Genomic DNA, 16,439 nt, shown 5'->3' with positions numbered 1-16,439 from the left:
TGGTACGTCTTGAAAAACATGCTTTTTTGTTATGAATGTCGAGTATCACAATAAATAATGTATTAAAAAAATAATAATTCACTCACTCAAAAAGATGCAGATTGCAGTTAGTTTCAGGAAAACATTACCTCCTCCATCGTACCCTATGAAGCTTATTTAAAGTTATCTGGCCCGACATTTCATCATCTGTAGCATGTCTAAGGAATAAGACTAATGCTCATTGACAAAGACAGTAAAAACCCAAAAACCTAAACATGGCGTGTCGATAACAGTTTCTGCATCTTTAATTTATTTATGATCGTCTTTGGTTGATTAATAAAAAGGAATAATTTAAACTGCAGCCAGGGCTCAGTGGTCTATAGCTCTTGACCTTTGAACAGAAAGTCAGAGTTCAGGTGGATTTTTTGAATGACGCAAGCTTGTGGATTATGTGTCATAAAAATGAAGCCATTGCTCCCACAACGCTGTGCCCCCGACACATCGCTCCCACAATGCCGTGCCCCCGACACATCGCTCCCACAATGCCGTGCCCCCGACACATTGCTCCCACAATGCCGTGCCCCAGACACATCGCTCCCACAATGCCATGTCCCAGACACATCGCTCCCACAATGCCGTGCCCCAGACACATCGCTCCCACAATGCCGTGCCCCAGACACATTGCTCCCACAATGCCACGCCCCAGACACATCGCTCCCACAATGCCGTGTCCCAAACACATCGCTACCAGAATGCCGTGCCCCAGACACATCGCTCCCACAATGCCGTGCCCCAAACACATCGCTCCCACAATGCCGCACCCCAGACACATCGCTCCCACAATGCCGTGCCACAGACACATCGCTCTCACAATGCCGTGCCCCAGACACATCGCTCCCACAATGCCGTGCCCCAGACACATCGCTCCCACAATGCCGTGCTCCAGACACATTGCTCCCACAATGCTCATTAAAATGTTCATGGCCTCTGCTTGTGGTGGGCTAAGCAGACCTTCGACGGCTAAAAACCTGTTATTATGTTGTTTATGGTTTATTCTCTAATCGAAAGAGGAGTTACCATATTGAATGCTATGGCAAAAAGTGGTGCAAAGAATAACTCCAAGATTCAAGCATACATGAGATTTGTACATTGACCCAATGGTACAAGCAGCCTCTGTCAATTTCCTATTCATGGCAATCAATTGCTGATAGATCACGCAGTAGCGATTAAAGCTTTACATACCTGACAAATCAACAACCTGCTTGAGCTTGTCATAATATGAAGCATGATGTGATCATTCATATATTTACCAATTTTGTCTATTTTAAAATAAACTACTTGAACTTTGATAAATATGTTTGAGAGTAGAAATGTTGGTATGTCAAACTACATCTAATCTTGCAGAGCTGGATTGTCTTGTGCCATCTTTGAAGTGAGCCAGACAGGAGCAAAAGCATGTGTAGCAGCCATAACCAGTAAGGGGCAGCATCTTAGATTTGATCTCACTTTATTGTGGATAACTGCTCTTCTCTACATTGCTTATTGTGGATAGAAACTGTTCTCTACGTTGCTTAGTGAAAGCTTTTGTTTACCACTAACGTACCTTTGTAACTTTTTAAAATGAAAGTATGTGAATGTTTACAAGATTGTGGGATGTTATGTATGATTACCCCAATCTTATGTTTCCAGTACACGGTCATCACTAGTGCTGCACAATATCTTTGCATGTACATTTGATTATTTGGTCTCTAGAAATATATTGAAAAATATCAAACATTGGAGTTGTCTTCTTTCGATATATAGTGATAGGCTTTAACACGAACGATATGAGAGGATTTTGGTTAACATCGGTTGAAATAAGGAGTTGTGCCCTCTTTACAATTAGAAGAATGGACAACTCCAGTTTTGCAAAATAAAATAAGCCTATATTTTAATATTCGATATTTTGAGGCTTCGATTTTCATATTGATTTAAAAACTGACCAAGTATAAAATCGACCGCTGAAATATATCGTCACATCGAATTATATCGTTTTATCGTGCAGCACTAGTCATCACATTACATCCCGGCATGCCTGTAGCAACACACTCCACTGTAGCATATGCCATTCTATGGCACACAATTCACCATAAATACCAGAGGCAATGCTTTGGTACACAACTCTGTACATCATACCAACGCTAATGCTTTAGTACACAACTTTGTACATCATACCAACACCTCTGGTGCTCTACCTACAACAATGAATGAAAGGACACTAACACTCCTAACACTCAAGGTATAGTTCTATTATTATGGCACACATTGCAGCATACTAGTAGGCTACTATTACTGGGGTACAAATTCCCTCTAACATACCAGCACTATTACCGGAGTACACATTCCCTCTAACATACCAGCACTATTACCGGAGTACACATTCCCTCTAACATACCAGCACTATTACCGGAGTACACATTCCCTCTAACATACCAGCACTATTACCGGAGTACACATTTCCTCTAACATACCAGCACTATTACTGGAGTACACATTCCCTCTAACAAACCAGCACTATGACTGGAGTACACATTCCCTTTAACATACCAGCACTATTACTGGAGTACACATTCCCTCTAACATACCAGCACTATTACTGGAGTACACATTCCCTCTAACATACCAGCACTATTACTGGAGTACACATTCCCTCTAACATACCAGCACGATTACTGGAGTACACATTCCCTCTAACATACCAGCACGATTACTGGAGTACACATTCCCTCTAACATACCAGCACGATTACTGGAGTACACATTCCCTCTAACATACCAGCACTATTACTGGAGTACACATTCCCTCTAACATACCAGCACTATTACTGGAGTACACACATTCCCTCTAACATACCAGCACGATTACTGGAGTACACATTCCCTCTAACATACCAGCACTATTACTGGAGTACACATTCCCTCTAACATACCAGCACGATTACTGGAGTACACATTCCCTCTAACATACCAGCACGATTACTGGAGTACACATTCCCTCTAACATACCAGAACTATTACTGGAGTACAGATTCCCTCTAACATACCAGCACGATTACTGGAGTACATTCGCTGCCATCCTAGGTCTGCTGACGTTCAAAAGACCACTTTAAACCATGAATTGTTGCTGGATTGCTTAGTGCTGAACACCTTGCTGTAGGACATTTCAGTTAACCTGGGCAACTCAAAACATAATTTATCCATTTGGTGTGCATCTCTTAGTAGTAATAGTTCCTATAGCATAGGTACTATAGCATAGGTACTATAGCATAGGTACTATAGTATAGGTACTATAGCATAGGTATTATAGCATAGGTACTATAGCATAGGTATTATAGTATAGGTACTATAGAGTATGTACTATAGCGTAGGTACTATAGCGTAGGTACTATAGCATAGGTACTATAGCATAGGTACTATAGCATAGGTATTATAGCATAGGTACTATAGCATAGGTATTATAGTATAGGTACTATAGCATAGGTATTATAGCATAGGTACTATAGCATAGGTATTATAGTATAGGTACTATAGAGTATGTACTATAGCGTAGGTACTATAGCGTAGGTACTATAGCATAGGTACTATAGCATAGGTACTATAGCATAGGTATTATAGCATAGGTACTATAGCATAGGTATTATAGCATAGGTACTATAGCATAGGTATTATAGTATAGGTACTATAGCGTAGGTACTATAGCGTAGGTACTATAGCGTAGGTACTATAGCGTAGGTACTATAGCGTAGGTACTATAGCGTAGGTACTATAGCGTAGGTACTATAGCGTAGGTACCATAGCGTAGGTACCATAGCATAGGTACTATATAGTATAGGTACTATAGCATAGGTACTATAGCATAGGTACTATTATTAGTATAGGTACTATAGCATAGGTACTATAGTATAGGTGCTATAGTATAGGTACTATAGCATAGGTACTATAGCATAGGTACTATAGTATAGGTACTATAGCATAGGTACTATAGCATAGGTACTATAGTATTACAAATAAAAGACAAGCTTATATCGTAACTGTTACCTGTTAAAGTATGAATAGGATTACATTGGCAAAATGTTCTCTTGATAATTATTGTATTTGGAAACAAGCTAAGGCTTATGCTTTTTGATAATATCTCAGCTGTTCGGTTCAAATAGCTGAGATATTATAAAGCTTTGTGTATGGATTATACCACATCTTGTTGTTGGAAGATGGTTGATGAAGTGGTCTAGCTTCATATCTGCTATACGTGACTACTATAGACTACTGCTAATGTAAGTCGTTTCAGATGCTAAGTTCTAAAAGTTTATTAATGTAAAGTAAAGTTTATGTGTTGACAATTTTGTATGGACTTTATGCAAAACTTAAATTTGATATGCCACTTGCGGAATACTACTATTTTTTATTAAATGAGTCTGTAAAACTGTTCTTATTTATGTTCTGTAAGTTTTCTTGTTGAGAGTAATTTTCTTCTAATTAAATGATGTATGGATACATTTGTAGAGCCCTGATTCCCACACATGTGCAATCAATAATGTAGAGCATTCTTTTACTGATACAGGTTAATAATTGTAAGTGTGTACTATATTATGTGGTTTTATTTGACTTAATACGCAACATTGCTTTTGTATGTGGAACTTGATGCTAATCTGCTTACTTCTGTGATATTGTATTTTTGATAATTTTTCCCTGTTAGTGTTATACAGATATATCTTTGTACAAAGTCTAATACTAACATCATTCAATATTACAGGGCACAGTATTTTGGAATAATAACACTACTACCTACACTATTAATCTTGACCTTGATGGATATGTGTACACATATGATCAAGGGCATTGATCAAGGTCCTACTGAACAGCAGTATTTTTAAAGTTTTGCTGGCTACACAGGTCAGAAGGTAAGAACTCTTCACATAGTGCATTGTAATGTTACACTATCTTGCGAATCATAACCACAAAATGCACTAAAGTCATTGTAGGTAACTATAGTTACTAAGGTTACCATAGTATTTTGGTACTATTTTTAATGATGATGATTTTTCCCAGGAGGTGATTGCATTTAAAAACCCATAGATAAAGACTATGGGTTTTTCTACCACTCTATGCAAGTCTATAGCCTATGATATTTTCGCATGCCAACACTGAAACGAACTGAAATCATAATTGTATACCAAATAATTTTTCATTGTAATTGTAGCGAAATAGACTATTTAGCCATTATTTGCTAATGATTTTACAATTAAATGTTTTTACATTTTTATTTCTAATTTATTTCAACGAAACACTTCTTTCAAGTTATAAAATTTTAAACTTACAGTTATTTAAAAACCTTTACAGTTGTTTTATTTATTTATAATTTAGTTGCCTAGCACAAAACTTTTTCTCATGATATGGAGTTTGAAAGTTAGTTGTTTGACAAAGTTGGACAACCTTCTACAGTGGTTTTTATTTTTTTTCTTAATTTATTTCAACTACACTTCTCTCTATGATATGTAGTTTGAAAGTTCGAATGGCAAATGTTGTTATATGTTAAATACAAATCAATTTTTCTCCAAAGACTTGTTTACTACCCAGGCAATGCCGGGTAGCCCAGCTAGTTATTTAAAAATAACAGACAGTTTTGTAACTGGTGTCATCTCTACAGCTCCTGCTAGCGTTACGATACTCAACGGAAAACACATAGTTGTTGAAAGAAGTTATACATATATTAGTAATGTATTTCAGCATGACTCGCTCGACTATGTTGCAGTTATCTGAAGTTGGCTTACCCTTTCAGTTAATAGAGTTGCCTTACCCTTTCAGTTAATAGAGTTGCCTTATCCTTTCAGTTAATAGAGTTGCCTTATCCTTTCAGTTAATAGAGTTGCCTAAGCGTCTTTGTGAATCCAATATTTCTAAAAAGGATAGTTTTCGAGAAAGGGAGCTGCTAATGTGAGGTTGTTGCTTGTCAATTCTTTTTTTAGCATGTGCTCTCATATTTGCAATTATTCTATTGAGGGCTGCTTGAGTATCTGCATTTCTTGCTTGTTTCGCTGACATCTGAAGAGGATTTACTGGGTTGGCCTCTATCACATTTTTCCATAAATATTCAAGCATTATGAGTGCACGTTTTTTTCCTTTTTTCTGGTGTTCACATAAGTCTATCAGTTCTTGAATTTCTTTTGGATCTTCAGCGTGGGTTTTCCAACCTTTCAGTCCTTTTAACAACTTGCTCTGGTTAATGCTATTAGAGTTACTAAATAACTTTTCCTTACTTTGCTGAAGCATGCGTCCGAGAGTACCAGGTAATGAAATAATTTCACCAGGCATGTAGTTGGTAGCTCTATTACTGGTGTGCTGGCAGATGTTCATAATCCATCCTCCAGTAACATCTTCTCGACACTTTTCTAGCTGTTCAACAATGTCGCTTTTTTCATTTGATGCCTTTTTACTCAAGCCATCTAGAAGCTTTTCGTAGTTTTTTTCAGTTTTTATGAGCTCTTCAGCGGCATCACAAAAGGTTTGAATGAGAAGGGAGCCTCCTTCAGGAAAATCTTCTGGTAGATCTTCTCTATAAAAAACCCAAGCTCCACACCTCTCTACACACGCCCGCAGCACGAGGGTATCTTCTATGTCTGGTATGAAAAGCTCAATCAAACCATCTGACAAACTTGCAGTATCTTGTTCTGACTCTGGTTTAGTTTTGTGTTTTTCCTCAATACCAGACATGCTTCCTCTACAGCTTTGAATCACAAAGATTTTTGGAATGTTTGGGTATTCCGTCGCTACTTTCGCTATTATGTCATGAACGATATGTCTAGCATGACAGTTGGAGTTCTTTTGATGCGGATCGCCAGGAGCCATGGCATTGCAGCAATTCCCTTCAGAGCTTGAAGCTCCCTTGGTGTTCTTCGTTGCCAACAAGAACCGGCCATTTTCAAACCCGTGGGTCAAAAGAAAGAACATGACGAATGATGGTGAGTGTTTCTTTGCGTATTCTAGAACCTCTTTTGTCATAAAATAGTTAAAGCTATCTTTACCATCACCTTTAGTCAAATTCACTCCAACCTTGATATTGTGCGGTTTTTCTTCATGTTTCAGGTAATCGATAAGCTTCCTTATTCCCTTTTTTTCAGCTTTCGGGTGAATCAGCTTGAGAATGCGTCTCTCATCGCTGCCATAGTTGAGCTCTCTTCCTTGAAAATCTTCTCCTTCATAAATAATGTTGTGCTCCTTCTCATGAATAATTACAAATAGACCTGGTTCGGTTATGGGGTATTTCATTCTGTCTTCAGATCCTTTGGCAGAAGCCACTATAAATAAACAAAGGGAAGACAAATTAATTTAGACTAAAATCAAAATTATATGCCACGACATTTACTATAATAAGTGCTGGGCTGCAAATTGAAAAAAAGACTGCATCATAAACGATTCAAATCTGCAACATTCATTTTGGTAGACCGACATGCTAACCCTTTGTGTAATTGACTCTTTTGGTAGACCGACATGCTAACCCTTTGTGTAATTGACTCTTTTGGTAGACCGACATGCTAACCCTTTGTGTAATTGACTATTTTGCAGCATTCTGGAATAATTGTACACATAGTTATTACATCTGATGATCTCTCAAGGCACACCGGAATACCAGGGTACTTCCATATTTTATATTATATGAAATTTATTACATATTTTATATTATTTAAGACATATAATAAATACTATGTATATTATATACAATATATATAATGTATATAAAGTATATATGTATCATTTGATATAATATACCATAAGATAGCATACTATAATATAATAAAAGGAAGCTGTGTTACTTTATATAATAAGAGGCAACTTGGAGTAAGCAATATACAGTACATGTAAATGAAGCAGAGAGCTCGTAATAACGGAGAGTATGAATATCTGCCAAGCTCTATTGAACAATAATAATACCATTCTTTAGCAATATAAAACAAAAGTTTACAATCGATATAGAAATATAGAAACTGTAGAGCCAAAATAGTAAAAAAAAAATGAAATATTGAGCGCCAAAAAGCACGCAAATAAACATCTCTCATTTAAATCTCGTGAAAACAATTAAATGTCGATACTGATAAACAGGATGTTTTATCTGGTTATTGAATAAGAGTCCTTTAAATGTAGTGAGTGTCTAATCTACGTTATCATAGATGTACGTATATCATAGATGCATATCATAGATGCATATCATAGATGCATATCATAGATGCATATCATAGATGCATATCATAGATGCATATCGTATATGTATCTCATAGATGTATATCGTATATGGATCTAATAGATGTATATCGTATATGTATCTCATAGATGTATATTGTATATGTATCTCATAGATGTATATATATTTCTCAAAGTTTGTCTGTGCTTTTTTGGGCATTGGCGTTTGTGTTTGTCTAGCTATAGCAATTAAAATCTTGGAATAAAGAATCCGTGTCACAGAAGATTTGACCTCGGACCCTCCCATTCACCAGTCCAATCGCTTACTAATTAAGCCAAACAAGCTTGATGGATTCACTAGGCGATGTATGTTGTTATATAGGTGCAAATACGCTACCGCTCTCTGTTATGGTGCAACGTGATGCGCAACACCATGGAGAGCGGCTGAATAGTTTTATGCATGATCAATCATTAGTGCAAGTAGTTACTGTAGCTCTTATTAGTAAGCTTACTCAAATTACCTATTAGCAATGTACCAGGCTAGTAGCAAGTGGCAGGCCACTACATCACCTCTCATAGTTTATAAACTGATTTTTAATACCCGTGCAACGCCAGGCATTCCTCTGGTATTGCGGGTAGCTTATAATGGCCATAATCTCTAAGACATTGTGTTAAAAGGGAGAGCTCTCCTCACCAATGTTCTACCTTTTATTTTTTTAAAGGTCTTATTCCACCCAGGAGCATTAAAATTGTCTAATCAGACCTGCCGCATGATCGCATGACTCTTTATTTTTTCCTACAGTCCACAAACTGGGACCATAAAGTAGACCCTTTGCCTTCCAGTCTAGGCGCTAGTGTTTTCACATTTCTGACATACTCTCCCAAAGCCCAACGCTTCCTTAACATGCTGAACTAACATTGCTTTAGTTTATTTTGTTTACTCTGATGACATATAAATAATATGATATAAGAAACATAATATATAAATATAATGCAATATAACATGGCATATTATAAATTGTTATATAGCACATTACAATATAATAACATGACATAGTATGATATAACAGAATATGTTATTATCTATTATAATTAATGCATTATATGGTATTATAAAACAAACAGATGACAAGAGAAGGTGGAAAGCAGAGCTGCATGGAAGTCACTGATAGAGCCTAAACCAAAAGACACTCATTGTCGAAATAACCGACTGCGGAAGGGAAGATCATAATCTAATAAATGTATATAAACATAGTACATTGCATTATAACAAAGTATTATATGATATTAAAGTATTAAAGTATAAGATATTACAGTAAAGTGTGAAAATGCTTTAGCATTCTATCGCGTTTTCTAAAAAGCTTTTGGTTTAATAGAGATGAACAACAAACGTCAGCTCTAGATCATAGCGATACCATAGTATATAATCATAGTATAAAAAACACTCTTTGTCAATTTTTCTATCCGTGCGGTGACCTAATTAGAAAAGAGTTTGAAGATAAAAATCTTTGCTATAGTAAGATTTGTGTTCGTTTGTCTGTCTGTGCGTAGCCACGTTAAAAGATTTAGGCAAAGCGATTGCTTTGAATGGGAATCGAACTTACATATTGCATTTTGCAGCCAGTCATTTGACCACCTTGCTGAATTGAAGATTGTAAATGCTATAGTATAATATAATGTTTTAGGAAATTTATATGAATGGGCGAAGGGGAAATTGCAACAAGCTATCTCAAATACGCACAAGATCTTGCTCACAGCAGCTGAAACCTTTAAAAGGCATTTTATACTCATGTTGCGCATGAAAGAATGTTACAATAATTAATATCATCATCATATGCAGTTCATTGGGTTGGTGAAGACAGTTCCATTGGATCATGGTCTTCAGAACTAAGCTCTCCAGACTTGCTAACTCCGGAGCCACTATTTGTAATTCGGAGCTACTGTTTGTAACTCGGAGCTACTGTTTGTAACTCGGAGCTACTGTTTGTAACTCGGAGCTACTGTTTGTAACTCGGAGCTACTGTTTGTAACTCGGAGCTACTGTTTGTAACTCGGAGCTACTGTTTGTAACTCGGAGCTACTGTTTGTAACTCGGAGCTACTGTTTGTAACTCGGAGCTACTGTTTGTAACTCGGAGCTACTGTTTGTAACTCGGAGTCACTGTTTGTAACTCGGAGCTACTGTTTGTAACTCGGAGCCACAGTTTATAACTCGGAGCTACTGTTTGTAACTCGGAGTCACTGTTTGTAACTCGGAGCTACTGTTTGTAACTCGGAGCTACTGTTTGTAACTCGGAGCTACTGTTTGTAACTCGGAGCTACTGTTTGTAACTCGGAGTCACTGTTTGTAACTCGGAGCTACTATTTGTAACTCGGAGCTACTGTTTGTAACTCGGAGCTACTGTTTGTAACTCGGAGCTACTGTTTGTAACTCGGAGCTACTGTTTGTAACTCGGAGTCACTGTTTGTAACTCGGAGCTACTGTTTGTAACTCGGAGCTACTGTTTGTAACTCGGAGCTACTGTTTGTAACTCGGAGCTACTGTTTGTAACTCGGAGCTACTGTTTGTAACTCGGAGCTACTGTTTGTAACTCGGAGCTACTGTTTGTAACTCGGAGTCACTGTTTGTAACTCGGAGCTACTGCTTGTAACTCGGAGCCGCTGTTTGTAACTCGGAGCCGCTGTTTGTAACTCGGAGCTACTGTTTGTAACTCGGAGCTACTGTTTGTAACTCGGAGTCACTGTTTGTAACTCGGAGTCACTGTTTGTAACTCGGAGCTACTGTTTGTAACTCGGAGCTACTGTTTGTAACTCGGAGCTACTGTTTGTAACTCGAAGCTACTGTTTGTAACTCGAAGCTACTGTTTGTAACTCGGAGCTACTGTTTGCCAAGTTTCTGGTCTGATGCTTTGCTGCTTATGTTTTCTCTAGTGCATTTATAACCGAAGCTTGAGAGATCCAATTCTTCAAAAACTGGAATAAAAGTTTAAAAAAATTGTCCTTAAAAATTTTATGAGCTTATGTATTCTTTTTTGTTTCTCTCACGGAGTGTTTCCGCCATAGGTGACAGAGCTGATCTTCTATAGTTGTTCTTATTGTGATTTTGTCTTCTCTATTTATCTATTTTTCTGTCAACTTGCCGCACTGTACTTTTTCATATAAAAACTGAGTTCACTATCTAGTGCAGCTTTGCCAGAGAGATACTCTTGAGATCTACAAAGTTCTTAGATTATATAAGTGTTTTGTTACAATATAAAATGATATTCTATATTTCATAGTCTGTCAATAAGCCTTGAGATATTTTCTATTTCATAGTCTGTCAACAAGCCTTGAGATATTCTCTGGTTCAGGGTCTGTCAACAAGCCTTGAGATACTCTCTGGTTCAGGGTCTGTCAAATAGCTTTGAGATAATCTCTTGTTAATGTATGTAGTACATACATACTATGTACTATGTACTATAAGCCAAAAACAGCATTTTTAATTATTAAAATATTGATATTTTTTCTCTATTTTTATAGTGAGTTCCATCAAACAGATTTGTATTATGTGTAACCTAGATACAAACAGGAATGCCTAAATGCTGCCTGTAACAATACTGAAAGGTATATATATATATAGAGAAAGAGCATTGGTGCCAAAACAAGCCTTTTTCTATTTTTCTTATCATGTAAAGCTTTGAATGACTATCTACCTATTTATCGCAAACAGAAAATCATGTCCATAGTGAATCTGCCATTTCCAAAATTACTGCAACTTTGGCAAAATGCCCAATCCAATACTACTCTATTTTGGCAAAACCTATTATCTCACTAAAATATCTTTGTTTTTATTGCCTACTGAGAGTTATTATAATTTTACCACCTACTGCTAAGGTATCTGTTGCTACCTTGTTGACAATTACCCAGACCAAGTTTCACTGAGTTAATCCCATTGTCCTGTTTTCTGATCCATTGTGAGTTGTTATGCCTGCTAATATTCCCACACCATTGTTATATAATACTCTGGCAAAAGGCATTATCGGCTGCTAATAGGTTCTGCCTGCACATTTTGAAGACAATGAGCATTTCTTTGTGCCGGACAATATCTTCAATTGTTACAATCTTTCCAATGAAATTATCGATTGAATTTTTTAGCTTGTGCCAGCTGCAGATATAAGTTAAGCTATTTACACTCAGTTTGTCATGACATCTTGATCTGAGGTCGAAGCGTCATGTCTTCACCTTGCGCTACCCCCTAAGTCCAAACGTAGGCGCTCTCTAAAGGACAAACTAAAGCATGAAGTGGAGAAGCACAAAATGAGATTTCTATGATGTTGCCCTCAACGCTGTATCGAAAGAGTAGATTCTAGATCAAAAGTGAAAATCTATACAGGTTTTTGGAAGCTCGGCTACTTAGAGAGAAAAAACTTCCTACATTATAGTGTAGAAAGACTGGAGGCTAATACTAAGACATTATCATCAAGGAACCGATCGGCGAGTTCAGAAACTTTTCACTTTTCAAAAGATAGTATTAGTAGTGTTAATATTCTATATTATGCAACGCAAACTGCACAGGCTTGTGTTCAGTGTGAAAGCAGTGAAAAATTGTGAAAAGGAAACATGTAACAGTCTTCAACATCTTGCTGTGAATCCTAGTGTTTTACTTAACTAACGATTGTTCAACTGTGACATGATATGCTGTCTTTTGGTGATAGTTTTTCTTTTGACGGTTTGTTTTGTTGTCAGGAATATTACATCTACCGTCTCGCTGATGAAAGGGGATGTCAGCAAATTGACTGTAAAGAGTTCTATCTTGCAACGACTAGATACAGCAATACTTCTAGTGTAGTGTTGCATGCTAAAGCCGGAGCAACATCCAGCGTTTCACCTCTCCCAGATTCTTGAGGAGAGCGACATGGAGCTGACGAAGAACTACATCAAGTGATCGACAATCACATCAAACGCTACAACCCTTGCATATCTCACTACAGGAGGAAACATGCCCCACATCAGCTCTATCTTCCACACAAAATTTCTATTAGAGATATACACTCAGATTATCACTCAAAGCACCAAGACCGGCCCATCTATTTATTATTCGACATATTAGTGGCAAATGCAAGCTCTTATCATCAGCTTCAGCAAACTGGGAGAGGAGCAGTGCGAGCAGTGTGCTGAACTAGACAATACGCCACAAGAGAAATAAAATGATCTTTGTGTTGACTCTTGTACCACGTGCCGCAAGAAGGAGGATCATCTTGCTCCTGCTCAGGAAGCGAAACAAGAATACGAAAATGATGGCAGCGCAGTAGAATCTACAAAAGTTGTTCGATCAATTGACTTGCAGACAGTTATAATGTTTCCTCGGCTGACGGGATTCAAGTCAGTATGCCTCACTAGACGTCTGGTCACCTTCCATCATACTTTCGCACCGATGGGCAAATACACCAAGACTATGAAGCCCATCTCTGTGGCACGAGGGGCATCTCTGTGGCACGAGGCTATATCCGGACGGAAGTGCGAGGATATCGCATTCGCTGTAATATCTACTGTGCACCAAAACCGTGATCAGCAAGAATTGATCTACTTTATGGACAATTGCTGCGTCCAAAATAAAAACTACACGCTGTTCACGTCATTGATCAAGCTGGTGAACAGTCAGGATGTTTCTGCACAGACAATAACTCTAAAATATCTAGGAGCTGGCCATACATTTATCTCTGCTGACAGTTGCCACGCTCGAGTAGAACGCTAAATGAAAAAAATGGTTAATCTTTGCTATATGGATGCTTTTGTGAAATGCGTGGAAGCCGCTGGGTGCAAAGTAATTGGAATGGCAGCTACTGATTTCAAAAAGCACCAGGGACATCAAAGCATCGTCGAACTCCGGCAGCAAAACCGCCCCATGGTAGCTGAGATTCGACAACTACAGATTCGCCGGGGTAGCAAAATTTTGTACTACAAGAAGCTGCATACAGACAACGAATGGTCTAAATTTGACTACCTGAAGTCAAAGTACAATATATCAGCCACCGTGGATAGCAACCTGATTCCTAGAGATATCTCACTCTAAAAAGAATGACATCGTAACTAATCTCTGTAAATATATGCCAAGTTCTCGCCAAACTTTCTGGAAGACCATCCCCACGAGCAATGCCTCGGATTTAATTGATTAATTTTGCCTGAGCATGATGTAGAACTGTAGTATTCTTTTATATGATGTCCTTGTGTCAAAATTACTCTATTTTTCTTCTTTTATTCTAATCTTAATCGGTGGAAGGATATTAAAACTTGTTAAAATTAAATATATATCTCTCTCTTTCCAGAAACAGAAATTTCATATCATCTATCATTGATAAACAGCGAAGTTTAAAGGTTGACTTGCTACAAAATTCACATTACCGCTATTTGATATGAAAAGATTCACCATGTCTTACTCTGTTATTAGCCAGACAAATCGCAGTAGCTTCCGCTACATTACCTTGTACAAAGCACTGCTAATTGTCTTCAAAATGTGCAGGTAAAACATATTACTAGCTGATAATGCCTTTTGCCAGAGTATTATCTAACAATGGTGTGGAAATATTAGCAGGCATAACAACTCACAATGGATTTGCAGGCAGGACAATGAGATTAAGCCAGTCAAACTTTGTCCGGGTAATTGTCAGCAAGCTAGAATCTTTATCAATAGGCGACAAAATTATAATTAATGTTAATAGGCTGTAAAAACAGAGAAAAATTGATCTGATAATAGGTTTTGCCAAATTAGGGCAAAATATGCATTTTGATTTGGTTCAGCAGCAATCGCTATAAATCTTAAATAACAAATGGTTGATGATAACAACATATATGAGCTTGAAAAAGAATTCTAAACAAGTTAATAGTTTTTCTTCAGTAGATTTTTACTAACTCATCTGAAAGGCATTTACTCTTGGTCAAGAGAATTATCTCTTCCGTACAAAATACAGTATTGAAGAAAGTTCTAGAGAGTTGAATTTATATGCTTAGATACCAGTAGTAACAGAAACAAACATACCTGCCATGTTTTATAAGATTGAGCTTCCAGTGTAGAGGCCACAAATCTTTAATTATGTGCAGTTTCTAAATTGCCTACAAATCAGGTAGCATTCCAGAATTTATCAATCTATTACAAACTAAATCAAATAATTACATGACACTTCAAACAATTACCTGCTACTACTTGTCACCCTGACTAACCGAAGGGATTCACTCACCTGCTATTACAAACTAAGTCGCATAACCACATCGAAACTTCAAACAACTACCTGCTACTACTTGTCACCCTGAGATTCCAGAGAGATTCTTTCACCTGCTATAACCAGAGTGAACAGTCTGCGTAACTTTATACAAGACTTACAGTCCAGAATCTATAGTAAAATTACTGTTTTATGCAAGCAGAGACTGCCGCCTTACAGCTGCTTTGCTAGTACAGTCTCTATTGTTTGCATATATCATTTTGGATTTACGCAGATGAGCCATGCAAAGTGACGCAGTCAAGCGTAACCTCCTGTTCATTTCATTATGGTAGAACCAGTTTGTGAACAGTCGCATTAGCCTGTGAGTCTATTAGCTACTCAAACAATCCGTGTGCAAACAAATCATATCTATGATGATTCTAGGTCAAACTAAATCATAGACTGGGAACTTTAAAAACAGTTACAGCATCTGTGAGAGGGCAGCAATAACGGCCCTATCTGCTGGCACCTGTGTTCGGATTATGCCATAGCCTTGTTTTTTTCTATAACATGTTTCCTAGTTCAAGGTTCTGTTCCTTGTGGGAGGGGACTAGTTACCCCTTTTTGTTTATCTGTTGCACTAATTGACCAGTCTACTGAGTGATTGATTATTAGTTATCTATCTGTCATACACAATTCTTTATGTCTAGGCTAGTGATACTATTTAGTTATAGTTCAGTTATGTCAAGGTCAGCTGGCCTGTTACGCCTTACTCTTCAAAAGGTAGCTTACTCCGTAAAACATACGGTTTACATCTGGTGGATTAGCAGAAATGTCAGCTTATTCTGTCCTTTATTTGATATCAGAGACTAGGCACTAATCAACATTTGAGTCAGATTTGATTGTAGTTTTATTAATCCCAATAATGCAGTGAAAAAATAATAACGCTGAAAATGGATAGCATTTAAAATAGACATTACGGTGATATAAAGATGTTCTAGATACATGTATATATTCAGGCAAGATGTGTGAATGTGGCGAGTTCTGAGGTTTATATTCGTTGAATGTAGCTATGA

At 37.4% G+C, this 16,439-nt stretch overlaps 2 protein-coding genes across 4 annotated transcripts in view; one reads left to right on the top strand and one right to left on the bottom strand.

Moving 5' to 3' along the window:
• LOC137396538 (acid sphingomyelinase-like phosphodiesterase 3b) overlaps positions 1-1,743 on the top strand; it is a 34,174-nt gene extending 32,431 nt beyond the window's left edge. For both annotated transcript variants that reach the window (XM_068082850.1, XM_068082849.1), the window contains exon 10: positions 1,384-1,743. In XM_068082850.1, coding sequence (XP_067938951.1) covers positions 1,384-1,531 — 148 coding nt within the window. In that variant the 3' untranslated portion in view covers positions 1,532-1,743. The remainder of the gene's footprint in view (positions 1-1,383) is intronic.
• A 3,770-nt stretch (positions 1,744-5,513) lies between these two features.
• LOC137396527 (uncharacterized) lies at positions 5,514-15,659 on the bottom strand. 2 transcript variants are annotated; one of them, XM_068082836.1, is made up of 3 exons: positions 15,403-15,659; positions 15,204-15,277; positions 5,514-7,309 (listed from the first exon to the last, which is right to left on the bottom strand). In XM_068082836.1, the coding sequence occupies exons 2-3, from the start codon at positions 15,208-15,210 to the stop codon at positions 5,868-5,870; spliced, it is 1,449 nt and encodes a 482-aa protein (XP_067938937.1). In that variant the 5' UTR covers positions 15,211-15,277; positions 15,403-15,659; the 3' UTR covers positions 5,514-5,867. The 2 variants fall into 2 exon arrangements, with proteins under 2 accessions (XP_067938937.1, XP_067938938.1); XM_068082837.1 differs by having other exon boundaries at positions 15,454-15,659.
• Positions 15,660-16,439: the final 780 nt, after the last annotated feature.

Source organism: Watersipora subatra, chromosome 5 (assembly GCF_963576615.1).
Source record: "Watersipora subatra chromosome 5, tzWatSuba1.1, whole genome shotgun sequence".
Classification (NCBI taxonomy): domain Eukaryota; kingdom Metazoa; phylum Bryozoa; class Gymnolaemata; order Cheilostomatida; family Watersiporidae; genus Watersipora; species Watersipora subatra.
The sequence above is the reverse complement of the archived record's forward strand: the minus strand, read 5'-3'. Positions and strand labels throughout refer to the sequence as shown.